General features: G+C 31.7%; 1 protein-coding gene across 7 annotated transcripts in view; it reads right to left on the bottom strand.

Annotated features, from left to right (window-relative positions):
- Positions 1–16,186, bottom strand: part of LOC126726035 (uncharacterized) — a 282,058-nt gene that overhangs the window by 91,996 nt on the left and 173,876 nt on the right. For 3 of the 7 annotated variants that reach the window (XM_050431133.1, XM_050431134.1, XM_050431137.1), the window contains exons 8-10: positions 1,846–1,860; positions 1,549–1,661; positions 1,218–1,293 (exon numbers count right to left, since the gene is read on the bottom strand). In XM_050431133.1, the coding sequence (XP_050287090.1) occupies positions 1,218–1,293; positions 1,549–1,661; positions 1,846–1,860 (204 nt within the window). The remainder of the gene's footprint in view (positions 1–1,217; positions 1,294–1,548; positions 1,662–1,845; positions 1,861–16,186) is intronic. The other 4 variants (XM_050431138.1, XM_050431132.1, XM_050431139.1 and 1 more) reach the window with 2 other exon arrangements.

The following is a 16,186-nucleotide window of genomic DNA, read 5'->3' as shown; positions in this document are numbered from 1 at the left end:
ATACAAAACACCTTCCTAACTTCCCAGCATGACATGATAAAACTATAGTCCAGAGGCAGTGCAATTACTTTCACCAACAATGAGCTTAACCACTGGCTCCTTCCCCACCTAAAATCATATTATTCATGCTATTAGTCCCCCGTCCAATGATGCGTGACCCATACATCCTCTCACTCTCAGACTCTCTTCGAGGATAACTTCAAAGGATTTCGATTCAACATGGAAAAAAAAATGCCTTCTTCCCATTTCTTAGATTCAGATAAAGTTCTAGATGTTCGGTTCTCTCTGTACATCACTAATCTCCTTGTGAATCACTAGATCTATAAGTTCTTTAGGATTTCATTTTATTATGAGTGCTAAGGAATTGTGGTCTCTTATTTTTTGTTTGAGTGGGATGAGTTCGGTTATTCCAAGATTAGTGCTAGAATTATTTAGCATGTTGGAAGGGACATTTTAACAAGAGGTACAATGCTGCAACCTGGAAGATTGGAGCATTTGGAGGGGCCGAACACACACTCATTTATATGGTAGTCCTACATTCCAAAACTATTCTTGAATAACGTAAGCCTCCTTCTCTAGCTATAATATGCATGCCACCAGTAAGATGTGATCCAGGGGCCCCCTATTATTCTCCCTTAACATCTTAGCCTAGCTATCGTAAGTTGAACAACAAAGCATGAGACCAACTTAACCAACGCCCCCCCCCCCCCCCCCCCCCCCAAAAAAAAAAAAAAAACCCCTTATAAAAAGTAAACCTTTATCCATTGTTTACATAAAAATTGGTCAATCTAAACTATCAGGAATGATAGACCACCAAAAAAAAAAAAGGCAAACAACTCGTGCAACTCCTAGGAAATCCTCCTCCCCCACAGATTATTTATTTATTTATGTTTTTGAACTTGGCATTTCACTATTTGATGGATCAAAACTTGTATTAGACTGAATTATGACACCTTGAAATACAATCCAATATAAAGGTCTTTTCTTTGTTTTCCTTCTAGACTTAGTATGTAAATCATGCAAATAAAAAAATTTGTTTATAAGAAATAAGATTATAGATTTTCTTGAATAAAATTAAAAAAACCAACCCATCTTAAGAGCACTAAGCAATCATCAGTTTGTTCTTTAATATATAGAGGCAAAAGTGACACCTAAAAGACAACAAGAAAGCTTCTGAGAATCAACAAGAACCAAAACAAAGTAACAGATTTACAAACCCCTCTTAAAATCACGGCATTCTTCATAGCCTTTGAAGTATAAATCACAGTAGTCAGTGTAAGTACTATTTCTGCACTGCATAACCAAACAAAGAAAAATTATGAAAAAAACTGCCCCACAATTAGGAGTAGAACAAAGAAAAAGGAAGCAGAAAAAAAAATTACAATAACTGAACAGAATAGAGAAATTATAAAAAGAGCATATTTTTCTTTAAGTCTACTTTAACAAATTTTCAACCGCTTTGATCCTACCATTTGGCATGTTTTCAGAACAAATCATATTCTAAAAGAATTCATCATTTCATAACAAATTTTAAAGAAAAAAACGTACCTCATCATACAATTCGTGTATAATCGCGCACATAGTGCTTGAGCCTGGTCCCCGTCCCGATATGGCCGTCGTGAATTTACCCAAAATAACCATAATCAAAACGTTTCTAGTAACTACAAAGGTAGAGAAGACACAAGGGTCAAGGTAAGTAGGTAACAACATATAAAGCAACAGATCACAAACATAAAATAAAATTTAAAAAAAAAAAAAAAAAAAAAAAAAAAGCAGCTAAGGCACCAGGAGGGATCAAGCACTAGTCTTTGTTTGATTAACAACAAAATACACTTTCACACTTACGTTTGGAACTATTTCCTGCCAAAAAAAAACAACAACAAAATTCAGCACAAACAATATCTAAAATAACTAATTAAAGCATAAAAATAGATCAAATTTGCAACAGAGAGAGAACTAAAGCACATATAAAACATCAATTACTGTGATACATTATGCACAGAGGAGAGGAACAGCTAAATCAAATACTATAATGAAAACGTGCCAGTAAAGTTTTGTCTTTTCAAATACATACATATATATATATATATATATATATATATATATATATATATAACACAAACACAAACAGCAACAGCCAGCACATAGTCTTTTATTTTGCATTCGAATCGGATAATATTCAAAATTGGAGAAACTATCAAATCGACCAAAAGGGTTTCGAAAAATTATTGCTTTTTTTTGTGAGAGGGCTAAAAAAAAAAATTATACATATAGTGAAATTATCTTCGGAAAACAGAGGAAGAAAAAAAAAATTAGAGACCTTTAGAACAAGACATGGCTCCTCGTGCAACAACACCGAATCTGAGGCGGGTTTTTTCTGTAATTCTTTTAGTCAAAAAAAAAATACTGCAATAACAAAGCTAATTACATTACATAAAGGCAAACCCCAAATTTTACCCTGCCTCCCTCAATATATAGTCACACAGACACTGGGCGGTTTGCGTGTAGTGCAAACCTTCACGTGTGCGAGACTATATATATTTTATTTATTTATATATAATATATATATAATTTATATCTATCTATTCAAAATTTTATTTTTTTTGAGGAAAAAGTAAATAAATTTATTAAGGAAAATCATATTAGAATGCATTATCCACATCATTAGTATCTGTAACTAAAACTGTTATTCTAACAAGGGGTGTGAGCAAGCTTACTACCACCCTTTTAATATGATTGAAACTACATATAACTATAGAACTCTTAACAATCCTAATCTCCTCAATGATGTGCCCAAACATAGTAGTATTAGGCCTGAGCTTGTTAACTGCCTCAATGACCATAACAACCTATATTTAATTATTTATATCTATTTATATAATCTACTAGCCATCATCATATGAGGCTTTTTATTATTATTATTATTATTATTGGATTTAGTGTCATAATTTTTCATTTATCATAATTTGAGATTTGTTTGTTTGTTTATGCATTTGCAAACTATGCAATGAGGCTTTTTTTTTTTCAATATATATATATATATAGAAACTTGAAATATTTTTTTGAGCTTTACTAATTGTTTATTTGCTAAAAGTGCTTTAGAAAATAAAGGGAATTTTTTTTTTTTTTTTTGGGTGAGGGGCTGCTAGAATAAGCTCAAAATCCTAAAAAGTTGGTCTTTTTTCAAAATTCGGGTCGTTACATTTTTCAATCACAAAAATACTTATGGAATGAGATTTATGCGTTTGTGAGTGAAATAATTTTTTTTGTATATAATTCTCATCACACCACTAGATATTTTTGTAATTGAAGAATGCAGTAACTCCGAATATGATAATTGAAAATTATTAACCTTTACAAAAAAAAAAAAAAAAAAAAGATTAAGAAGCTAGTTTGGAGTTAAGGATCTTTGTATCCAATTCTTTTCTACAGGAGTTAAAAAAAATTAAAAAAAAAATTAAAAAATCGAAGTAAAAAAAAATCTGTGTTGTGCAAATGTCCATTACAAAAAAAATCGAAATGCAGTCCCCATTTTGATTATAAAAAAAAGGATAAATATTCTACCCAATATATATCTTCCCATTGTAATTTTGATTTATTTTTAGTTTGTTTTGTTTCATATTAGTTTTGCTAAATAGGAAAACTTTATGAATTTTCACTGCATAGTCCTCACACACAAAAAAAAAAAAAAAAAAATTAAAATTAAAATTTAAAAATTAAAAAAGGAATTACCAATCCTATGAAGCAGGAGATCTCAATTAAATAAGAATTACCAATCAAATAAACATATCCAATCCCTAAAGCTTAACTACATAGAGATTAATGTATATGAAGTGCTACCTATTAATTATTACTAGTGTGTAATCCTGTGCATATGCACGGGTACATTTAAAAACAATCACACTTACACACACACACACACAATTTAGAATCTAATTGGATCTAGATTCTTCGATTTTTGCACCCAATAATTCACTTAGGTTGGGGTTTTGGGCTGGTGGTGGTGTAGTGGTTGTGGCGGTGGTTGGGTGAGTTTTGCACCGGCAGTGTTTGTGGCTATAGTGGGTTGAGTTTATTCTCTATTTTGTTGAAGATTTTGAGTCCCCCCCCCCCCCCTCCTCTTTTGTTGAGGTTTTTGGATTTAGAATTTGTTGGAGGATCCAGTAATTGTGGTTGTAGTTTGTGGTGGTTGATTTGCTGTTGGTGGTGGTTTAGTAATCGATTTGTTGTAGGTATTTGGTTGTATTTGTTTTGAGTTGTATTTTGGGTGGTGGAGGAAGCTCTTAGTTGTGGCAGTGGTTGTTGGTTCTTGGTTGGTGGCAACTGTCACTGAGTTGTGTGTTTGTAAATTGGCTAGGTTTTGAGTTAATATATTATTTAATGTGTTGTATATATTATTTTAATGTTTAGAATCAAAGAATAGAATGTGTGATGAATGCTGTATTGTAAAATGATGTGGTAAAATAATAAAATATGCTTTTTGATGTATTAAAAAGGCATAATTTTGCAACACATGATGGGAATGCTCTAAATGCACTCTACCATCACCCAATTATTGGAATCAAGATTTTCAGCGCATTTAAGGGTTACCAAATAGCCCATGGCCCATGGCCTGACCTAGAAGCCTGGCGGCCTACCAGGCTAATAGGCACCTGGCCTGTTGTTATTAAGGCCCATGGGTAGCCTACTAACCTAGTGGGTCAAGCCATGGGCTAGTTTTTATGCCCATGGGCACCTGGTGGGCTAGCCTTGTAGCCTAGCCCGTTGCCCAATCTAATAACTCAGAATTCATAACAAAAATATATAGGAGGTGTACAAAGGATTTATCTTGAGACATTATAGAGGAATTTCTTAAGAGAACTCCCCCAAGTGCCAACCACTAAGATACTTAAAGTGATTGTGCTAAACTTAATTTACTAAATATATATTTTTCTAGTGGTCTAGCAACTTTGAACTAACCATTTGACATTTTTTTATTTAAGATAAAAAAAAAAAAAAAAAAAAAACCCCATTTAAAGCCTTAATAAAAAAAATTAAATAGGTTTCCATCAACAAAACAAAGAATTAAATAGATTTGACGGTAAAAAAATTTGTAATTAGGTAATTCTTTCATTTAAAAAAATTTGATTGTTCCCTTATTAAAAATGAATTCTTTCCTTATAAAAATAATAAAATAATATGCTAACACAAGCCTATGAGTAACTCATTAGACCCAACCCGATAGCCCAACTTGCTAAAGATAAAATGGGCATTGCTCATGGGCAAGGTCATGGACTGGGGTTTTGTCTTTCGACTTAGCCTGACCCGGCCCGTTAATTAGTCGATAGCTTGTTATGCCTAGCCTATTGTGCCCATGGGCCAAGTAAAAAATGGGCCGACCGGCCCATTGACAACCCTTAAGCGCACTACATACACATGGTAAGTACTCCACAAATTCATCCTTTCTTTACTGAAAAATAAAATAAAAAATAATTAAAAAAGAAGAAGAAGGAAAATAGCCTATACAAAATGTCCGCTTTGGCTACTTCTTGCTTGAGCTTTCTAGCTAGGCTGTTATCTTGAATTTCTTATCTAACTAGAATAGAGTAAAACTTCGTATTGTGATGCAGCCCTTTTCACCGGGGAAGGTGAAAGTAAAATATTTTTCTAATTAGTGTTTCTGAAATTTTAATTCTAATCTGACATGAATAATTAACTTTGGATTTTTGTCTTTGCTGTTAATAAGGCACAGTAGTAGAGATAAACTTTGAGATATTAAACCACAAGACCATCTCCAATGGTTGCCTCGGAGGATATTGCCATATATGTGTTAGAAAAATACTTCAGAACTACTTTTCTATGCTTCAGACCATCCAAATATTTTTCTACTATAGTTTGTTTGGTTGCAATTTTTTCCTTAGCGCTATATGTGGTTACTATTATTAGTTGAAAAAAAAAAAAAAAATTGCTTGATGGGCTGATTACAATTTGGTATGTTTGATGTTCTGTTTTTTGTGTTATTGCAGGGTCCTTTGACTTCTTTCTCAATACAACGAAAAGTGTTAATCTATATATATCAAAATTGCGTCATTAAAGTAGGTTGCAAAACTTCTTAAAAGTTCCTGGACTCAATTTTCGATAAGGCGTTTTTAGTTATCAGCTTCTCTCTCTTTGTAGTTCAGATTTTTATGTGATAAATTGGGCTAGTGTATTTATTACAAATTTTTTTTTAAACATTGCAAAAATAGAGTTTTTTTGCTAAATATTCAGTTTTAGCACGAATATTAGCAATGAACTTCCTTTTTCTGATAAGTTGTTTCTTTTGTCCATTGACAAGTCCAATTAAAACCCAACCACACCACCGGTTTCCTTTTATCGGTGAAAGAGAAAATTTAACCACCAAATTACAACTCTAGAACTACATTAACAAGCAGCCAGGCCGCAAACAACAATTTAAACAAGGATGCAACTTGGTTTCTAACTCTAAAACACTAATCAAGGAAATAGAAAATTGACTACGAACAACAACTGTGTATATATATGCCCATTCTTGGCTCACGTATCATCATATAAACGAACAACACAATATTTCAATCGTAAAATAGAGTTAATTTTGTGAGTTACAATTTTTATAAAAACATCAAATTTGCTTTCTTTTCTTTCTCTCTCTTGGTACTCGAGCCTTAGACCTTTAGTCTAGAAAGCACGGATGCGGCTGGGAGGGTGCCACACCCGAGTCCGACACGGGATACGGCGTCTGACGCGGTTGCCCGCGTGTCGGTGCCGCGTCTAATTTTTTTTTTTTTTCCCTCAAATTCGCTCCGACTTGGCTCAATTCGCGCCGAATCGGCTTCGATTCGCACCGAACCGGGTTGATTAGGCTAGAATCGGGCCATATCAATCATATCAGGTCGTATCGACCGGCAACCAAAATGGCCGATATGGCCGAAACAGGCTGGAAACGGTCGAAACAGGCCAAAATCGGCATTGAATCTGGTCAGAAAATCCGAAATTCTCACCTCAAAGGCATAGTAATGTGTTTCTTGCCTTCTTCTTTCTTTGTTTTGTGAATCAAAGCATAGTAATGTGTTTTTTAAAAATATTTTAATAGTAAAAATATATAGAAAATATAAATAAAAATATTTTTAATAATTTTTTAATCGCCAAGTCCCGCCGCACCTGCACCCTACTTTTTCAAAAATTGTCGAGTGCTAAGTGCTAACATCTCACCAATCACCTTGGTTTAACCTAGTTGTTCACCTAATCATTGCCTAAGATTGATTAGCCAAACAAAACAACTCGTGTGACAGAGATAAATGTGAAACTCTAACATCTCACATGTTGCCTCAATCTCTCTAACTCTCTAAATATGAGATACTAATATCTTGTCACTTGCTTTAATCCCACACATTACATATTTTGACGAAAGATTATAGTTTGGACTTTGGAGAGAATCCAAATAATGAGGCTTTAATGTAACTGTAAGTGACTAAATTTCTCGTTTGAAATAAGTCAAACAAGTAAAATAATGTTGCAAATGCGAATTTGTATTGATGATTGTGTGGTACAATTTTCTGTAATTACAAAAGAGTTATCCTCTGATTCGATCTCCTTAAAAGACTTGTTGATTGGATTTGTAGTAATGTGATTTTGACTTGAACACCCAATATACTTCAATTTGGTTGAAGAATGGATCGAAGATCTTTGGAACAGAATTACAATGAATCTTTGGCTATGAGCTTGTTGGAAATTCTTTGTTCTTCACGTTCTTTGTGTTCTTCGTCTTCGAAGGTTTGTGGTGGAAGTTCTTCGAGGCTTTAGAGGCTTGAATCCGTGGAGTTTCACTGATTTGTGGTTGTTTAAGGTTTCTGGAGGCTTTTGAGCTTGATTCCAGTGAACTTTGAGATCTAAGAAGATGATTTGGATGATTCCTCTTCGAATGTTCTTTGTATTTGAAGGTTTGTAGTGGAAGTTCTTCGGGGTTTTGGAGGCTTGAATCCGTAGAGCTTCACTGATTTGTGATTTGTTGATATTTTCGGACCTTTGAGCTTGATTCCCGCAAACTTTAGGATCTAGGCAGATAGTTTGGATGATTCTGCTTCGAATGTTCTTCGATTTTGGGGTTGAAGTTCTTGATGCTCTTGAAGGTTTTGAAGCTTGATTCTTGCAGAGCTTTTTCACTTATGAATCCTGGTCCTTCTGAATCTTGGTCCTCCTAAATGTCTTAGGAAGGCTTCTATTTTTAGGAGTTTGGAGGTGGGTGAGCAACACGTGGCGGAGTTTGATTGGTGACACATGTCACAGCCTGATTGGTCTGCTTATGTCATCGCTTACACGTGCTGGACTGCTTGTGTCATCGCTTACACGTGCGAGGCTGCTTGTGTCATCGCTTACACGTACGAAGCTACTCGTGTCATCGCTTACACGTGCGTTGATGCGTGATTGGTTTTTGCATGACACTTGGCAAATTTCTGTTGGCTTCTGAATAGTGATAGCAAAACCTAGTAGCAGTACGTGGTGCTTTGTAATTGGCTGTATTTTGTGGACTTGGTAATGTAACGTGTTAGCTTGTGATAGGTCGGGAATTTTCCCTCTCTACAGTAATTTTTTTTGGGTTGAGAATGCCACTTAACCCAAAAGTTTAAGATTAAAGGTTTGGTTCAACGATGTTATATTCATTTCTCAGCTTTTTATTTTCTTACATGTGGGTGCACTCCGACAAACTATTTGGTTGAATTGTAGAATGATAGTTGATTTATTATTTTTTTTTATAAGTTTAAAGGTTTGGTTTAATGATGTTATATTAATTTCTCAGCTGCTCTTTATTTTCTTTCATGTGAGTGCATTCAAAAAAAACTATTTTGTTGAATTGTAAAATGATAATTGATTTTTTTTTTTCTTAAAGAAGAATATATATGGGTGGTTTTTTTTTTTTTTTTTTTTTTTTTTTTTTTTTTTTTTCTCACCTTTAAGAAAACCAACCCCCAAAATATTGAGTAAGTAGAAATCTAACCTAATTGAAACCCTTTTTTTTTATTTATTATTATTAAAAAAAACAATTTTTATGAGTGCAATGACATTCAATTTTTTTCCCAACAACTTGTAAAAGAGATGTTAATAAAACCTAAATACTAAAACTTAACTAACAATTTTGCATCTCAAAAAACAGGAATGACGGTTTTTTCAACCTAGAAAAAATATAGAAAATTAAATAAATAATATTTAATTCATATATTTTTTATGAGATATTTAATTATTACAAATTTATTGCTTTAAACCTCAAATTATATCGAGTTGCCTCTAAAGATAGATAACCTCTTTTGAATTTTTCCTATCTTGAATCTTGATCAAATAGTAAGAGATTTATCAGTTTTAATTTTTAAATTAAAGTAAGTATGGGCTCCGAGATAAAACACTATCCCATTGCCTATCTCACTATATTTATCCATTACAATATTAAGAAGAGAATCAAGATAAAAAAAAAAATATATATATATATATATATATATATATCTTGACGCACATAAATATATTTAATTTTTTTTTCTTAATTACGCTGTTTTCATCAACATTTGGTTCTTGGTGTGTGCATGTGTTTTGTAAAAAAATTATTGTACACTCCTTGACTATACTCCCTCCATCTAACAAGGAGATGGATTTTAACAACCTGCGTTTTACGTTGTTCCAATAGTGATTAAAACATCAAATCTATCCAATTATTTAGTGAAAAAAATTGGAAGGGAATGAAAAAAATCGTGCAAGACAACTTTAATGAGCACGTGTGGTGCATTGAATAGATGTGCGGATAGCCTTGCTAGAATGAGTTTTAGTCTAGATAGTGTTTTTTCTTCTTTTCATAGTCCGCCTGTGGACTTGTTGGATGTTTTTGAGGATGATCTCAATGGGGTGTATGTTAGCAGGCTTTGTCCTGAACCTGTTGTTCCCTTTTAGTTTGTTTTAATGAATCGTCTTTCACCAAAAAAAAAATATATATATAAATTAGATATCTTACAATTTTATCACTTAAATAGAAAACAACTTTTAAATGAGAAATGTGAATCTACTTGCCACATTATAAATTTTGTTTTTTTTTTTTTATACAAGATAAAAATTCTACTCTACTCTAATCTAAGTGTATATGTGTGTGAAACTCATTTTTTGAGATTTGAACTCCAACTCTTACCCCCCACACCCCACATGCCTCTGTCTCTGTGTGACCTTAATACATTTTCAATTGAAATTAATTGTACTAGATAAGATAAGCAATAATAAATCTGAGCAATACAAAAGGTCATAAGACGCTAAAATTTTAAAAATTCTAGTCAAACAAAATCCTACTTACCCCAAAATTAAAGGTAAAAATACAAAGCAATATTTCGTTAAAATTTCCCCCTTTTACTTTTACCATTGCTGTTGGAATTTTCCTTGCACTTCCGGACTTCCTGAACAAGTCTGGATTCCAAAGAGTCCTTGCGGGTTGAGAACGTTGAAAAAGCAAACCAATAAGCACCCAATTAATTGGGCTGCGGTCCATTGGATTTTAGCTTCTGCTTTGAGTCCTGAGGGTTTGACATCAACCAAAACCATATTGGCCCAACATTAGCCCAGACAGAGAGAAAATGGATGGTCTCCTAATTCGTTCAAAAAATAAATATAAAAAAGGAAAAAAGAAAGTAGGACTAGGGCCATAAATGTAAATACCCCACAAGTAAAATTTCTCATTCGTTAAAATCTTTAAAAAAAAAAAAAAAAAATTTGAGAGAGTTCAGTATATTTCTTTTAAAGCTTAATTTTTTAAAATGATTTACTTAAACCTCAAAGTTTTTATAAATAAAATTAAATAAACGTTTCTTTTTATAGTTTAAGATGATTTTATTTAAATCTTAGAATTTTGGGTAAGTTTCATTTAAATTTCTTTTATTCCAGCTAGTCATGTGATGTTTGATTGCATTTACAGAAAAAGAAAAAAAGAAAAAAGAAAAGAAAAAGAAACTTGCCCATTAATTTTAAATAAAAAATTTTGTTTAAAAAATCATCTTCTATTTGTTGTGAAATCTAATTTTAACAACAGACAAACCTACGAATCTAATCAATTTGATCCGATCTAATGAGGTGCTTAACAGGTTTATATGTTGAACATGCGAATAACCAGATTCGACCAACAAAGGCATACTCACTTTCATAATATTGTGGTCCTCCAACTTGAGATTTTATGCATCTCTCCAATGCTCATCACTGAGGGAGGCACGATATAGTAATGATTTCTTGTGAACACGTGAAACTCGACATTTTTTTTTTAAATCGTAAAAGTCATCCATGATTGATTTTGTGAAATTTTGTGAAAATTATCAAAGAATCCACTAGGAAGTTATCTTTTATTTTATTACAAAATCTAGTTTTGGCAATATATGACTGAATGGCTTCTTCATAATTGCAAGAGAGACTAAAAGAATAATTAAAAGTACAACCATTTTAGAAAGGAAATAGTGTGAATCACGAAAAGTTGAAAATTTGATATATTATCAATAAAGTGAAACTAAAGATATTACAAATTTTACTATATAAACCTTACAAATTGATGTTTCATTAATCATAAAAAAAAAAAAAAAAAAAAACAATTCAAAGTTTCAAACATTCATCTTTTATATATATATATATATATAATTTGATTTTTAGCTGACTTCATAATATATTGTTTTTACAATATTCTATATATTTTTAATTGATTTTAAAATATTCTACATTTAATTCATCCATTAAAATCATAAAACATCATATTTTCTTTATATGGTAAATTATATAGTTTTTTTTTTTTTTGAGAAGTTTAATTATATAGTTAAATATACAAATGCAATCATAAAGAATATCGAATGCTAGATTAAATAGTTTTATAAGCAAAAACAATTAAATAATTTTCTAATAATAACTATCATAATTATCAAATTTTCATTTTTATGAATTACCAAATTTCATATTTAGATAATGCTAAAAATTTCTGGTGTATTACATGAATTATTAACTAATTTATGATATGTTTCTAAAAAAAAAAAAACTAATTTATGATATAATTAATGTGGGGGCCAGAGAATTTGTGATCTCGGCCCACTTTACATTAGGGCCCAAGGTCCATGCCGAGGAGAGGCGTTGCCGAGGACATGCAACGGAAGTCCAAATGACCTAGAGATATAGTCGAGAACGATTCTTTCCTCGGCATCCCAAAGCGCTCCTAGAAAAAAGGGCGAGTACGGTATAGGAGCGGTTCAAGGAAAAGCTAAACACCTCCGCATTGATGGGGAAAGGACCCCTGAACAGTGTGGTGACAAAGGACAAGGGAAAGGCTGTCATTATTGCAATTAAGTACTCTACGCCTGACAGAGCAATGCCTTTCAACTTTTACAACCACCCCCAACCACTTTGGGTATGGGCTGATAGGACAAGTATCAACCATAGAAAGCTGAACCTACACGTGGACGTTGGAGAGAGGGTAAAGGCTAGTATAAAAGGAGAAGGAAGCAATCCAGAAAAGAAGGCTGGGACCAGGGCCAAGAACCAGAGCCTCCCAGGCCGTGCCGAGGAGAAAGTCTTCTTGGGCAAGCACGGTTCACCTCTGTGCAATCATCACGAACACCATGACTAACGGCTGTCTGTTCACCAAGGCCTAGCCTTTAGCCCACTCTTTACAAATTTTATTGTTTGGGCCTTTAACATTCGAACCCAATACACCAATTTGGGGTCGTTACAAATTGAGTCCTTACAATTAAAATGACGACAATCACATTTATTATTATGTTGGTTTGAAATGTTTTCATAAGAAATGGAAAAAAGTTACTAATTTTTTTGACAATTTTTTTTTTTATTTCCTATAAAAATAATATCAAAAGTTTTTAAAAATTATCCATTAACAAATTCTCTAAGAGCACTCTTTAGCCGGATCCAAAATATCAATCAACATTCCTCACTCCACAAATCTAAAGCACAACAAATTAGATTGATATTATTTGGTGATTTTTTTTCTTGAGTGAAGGTACAACAATGAATTTGAAAAATTCTTTAGACATAAAATTAATGAATATAACCCATTTTCTTGGTGATATATCAAATTAATCTAGTGTGCTACCAATCCTGAAGCCCACTTCTGGGTTCGCCCTACCTATCCTGTGGATGAAGACATTTAGAGATTGTATTAAACTATAGCCCAAAACAAGAACCAATTAGTCTGTTTAACCGATTGGACTCTGAATCGATCCTCATTTTATTTTCTCAATTGAGCTAGTAATATTTTTAATTAAAAAAAAATACAATGCTTTTTTTTTTCTTAATTTTTTAATCACAAAATAGTATTTAATTAACAAATACACAATTACACATCAAAAATATAATTTAGTTTATAATCACATTGTTCCTCAGTCTACGTTATGTTATAAACCTGGATCCACCAAAGCAAGTGTGCTAACCAAGAAAGAGAGACAACGCAAATTGAAGATGTTCTCATCATCAAACCCTAGTACGGCCTTAGGGTTTCACATGACTCACCGACTTTTTACATTCCTGGGTTCCATTAGCCTCCAGGTACCACATTATCATCTATGTAATAATACTTTTAATTTCCTGTGATTATAAAATTCCTGTGAATCTTGGTAATAGTGGGTTTTTTTTTTTAGTCTAAAATAAACTTTAGATTTAAGTTTCTAGAATTTAAAGATATACTAGCCTTATTGCATGTGCTATATATACATGTGCTCTAAGACTTATTTTTTATTTTGGTTTAGTATTATAATTTTTCCATCATTCTAATTTGAGGTTCACATGTTTGTCAAATAACATTATGCATGAACTATTGATATAGTCAAAAGTGTTATGAGGCTAGCCTCAAAAAATGAACACATCCACACATGAACATATGATTTCAATGTTATTTCTGTGTTCATTTATTAAAGCTAGCTTCATGACACTCCTAACTATATCAGTAGTTCGCAAATGCATAATATTATTGGACAGACATATAAATTAATTGCAAATTAAAATGAATGAAAAATTATGACACTAACCCGATCCCACAATTTCAGTGTTCATTTATTGAAGTTAGCCTCATGTCATGACAGTCCAAGTTGTATTAGTAGTTTGCAAATGCATAATATTATAGGACAAACATGTAGATTAATCTCAAATTAAAATGAATGGAAAATTATAACACTAATAATAATAAAAAAAAAAGCTTGAGAACATCTAGAGTTTATTTTAGACTTAAAAATATATTCAAGATTCCTTTGTAAAATTGGACGTTTGAACAACGATGATTACCATTTTTTTTTTTTTTAGACTCTTTTGTTATGTAAGAGAGTTCTAATAGTGTATTGGTATAAAGTGGAGAATTAACCCTTTGAGATAAAATTGATAAGAGTAAGAAGTTTTTCAAAGAGAGTTTCAACTTATAGTGTCCGTTTCTAATAATAGTTTTTTATCATCAGACCAAGACATCAATAAGTTTTTGGTATACGCGGGGATTAAACCCCAAATCTTTTATTCAACCATTAGAGACTTTACCAATAAAGCTAATTGAAATCCATAGTTAGTTAAGGAGTTGATCCTGCTCAGAAGCCATTTTAAAAATAAATAAATAAATCCATTTGTGTGATATAATATATATATATATATATATATATATATTTTGTTCCAGTGACAGAAACAAAATAATAAAGAAAACGTAAACCCTGCCAAAAATTCAAGCCCAAATCCAATATAAAACTCAATCCTATGTTTATCTCTCACTTCAATTCACGCACCACCATAGGCTTCATCGTCAAGAACCAAAAAGAACCCATCTTGATCGTTTCCTTGAAAGAAAAATCAAAGTGTTGGATTTTGATTGAGATGTTTGAAAATTTTGGACTGGAATGGTTTTTCAGCCAAAAATAACAAAATTGGGCATAAATTAATATAGCAGTTTAAAATGTGACGTAACCAAAATAAAAAACCAACCATAAACTCACTAGGAACCAACCACGTACATTATGCATATATCAAAAGAATTCTTGCTCAAACCATATAGATAAATTAATTTAGTTTGTGTATCTATATAAACTAGTTGTTAACCCGTGCTATGCACGAGAACCTACTTATTTACGTGGTAAACTAAAATGATTTTATAAAATTTTAAATTGATTAAGAAACTACATTATTGCATGAATTGCTCTTGTATAACTTCAATTTGTATTACAATTTGATAAAGAAGTCATTGTTTGAACATGCAATGACTTATTAAAAATATTAAAGAATAGTTCATGACTATAAACCTATAACTATTGAAAAGAATCAAAAGATTAAGAGTTTAAAAATTATAAATATATATATGTGTGTGTGACTACACAACAGAGAAATATAAGAAAAAAATTTGTTACACTCAAAATAATAATTCATGGTTATAATCATTGAAATTTTCCAGATAGTTTTAGATATTACAAAAATATAACTCAAAAAGTCAGATGTTAAAACTTCCAAAAGGTCAAAAAATATTAAGGAATCATAAGATTTACATCCTATAAATTATTGAAACAAAACTATGTATATATATATACATGATTTTATAATAGAGAAATATAAAAGAAAAATTGATTACCTTCAAAAGAATAATACACGGTATAGTTGTTGAAACCTGCTAAACATGTTCAAATATTGCAAAAACTAACACAAAAATTCAGATGTGAAAACTTCCAAAATGCCAAAAATATATGACTATTCAAAAGAGAAAAATAAGAAGAAGAAGAAAGTACATGAACCTATAAAGTAATAAGTTTTAAATTTTAATGGGTCTAAACTTTAAAAAATGAAAAAAAATCACATGTTAGGTTGTGTTCCTAGCAACCTTGAAAGAAAAAGTAAAGGGAAAAAAAAAAAAACCATGAAATACCATCAAGCAATAAGTTTTAATGGGTTTAAACTACAAACAATGAACAAAAATAATCATAAACAATCATAGGTGTAGGGTTTGGTTACCAAGATCAGATGGTTGTAAAACACAACCTTTCAACATTGATTTAGGGTTATGCAAAAGGCAACATAAATGACAGAAAATTGTTTTTACGTTGTCTGTTATGCCAACCATCTAAATATATTAATTCCAAAAAATATTAAATAAAATAATTCCTAGAATTATATGAGATAATTAAGAAGAACATCAAGCCCTTGCGTGGATGTTATTTGTGGACGG

The sequence above is a fragment of the Quercus robur genome, chromosome 5 (genome assembly GCF_932294415.1).
Source record: "Quercus robur chromosome 5, dhQueRobu3.1, whole genome shotgun sequence".
NCBI classification, from domain to species: Eukaryota; Viridiplantae; Streptophyta; class Magnoliopsida; order Fagales; family Fagaceae; genus Quercus; species Quercus robur.
This window is presented reverse-complemented; position numbering and strand designations above follow the sequence as displayed.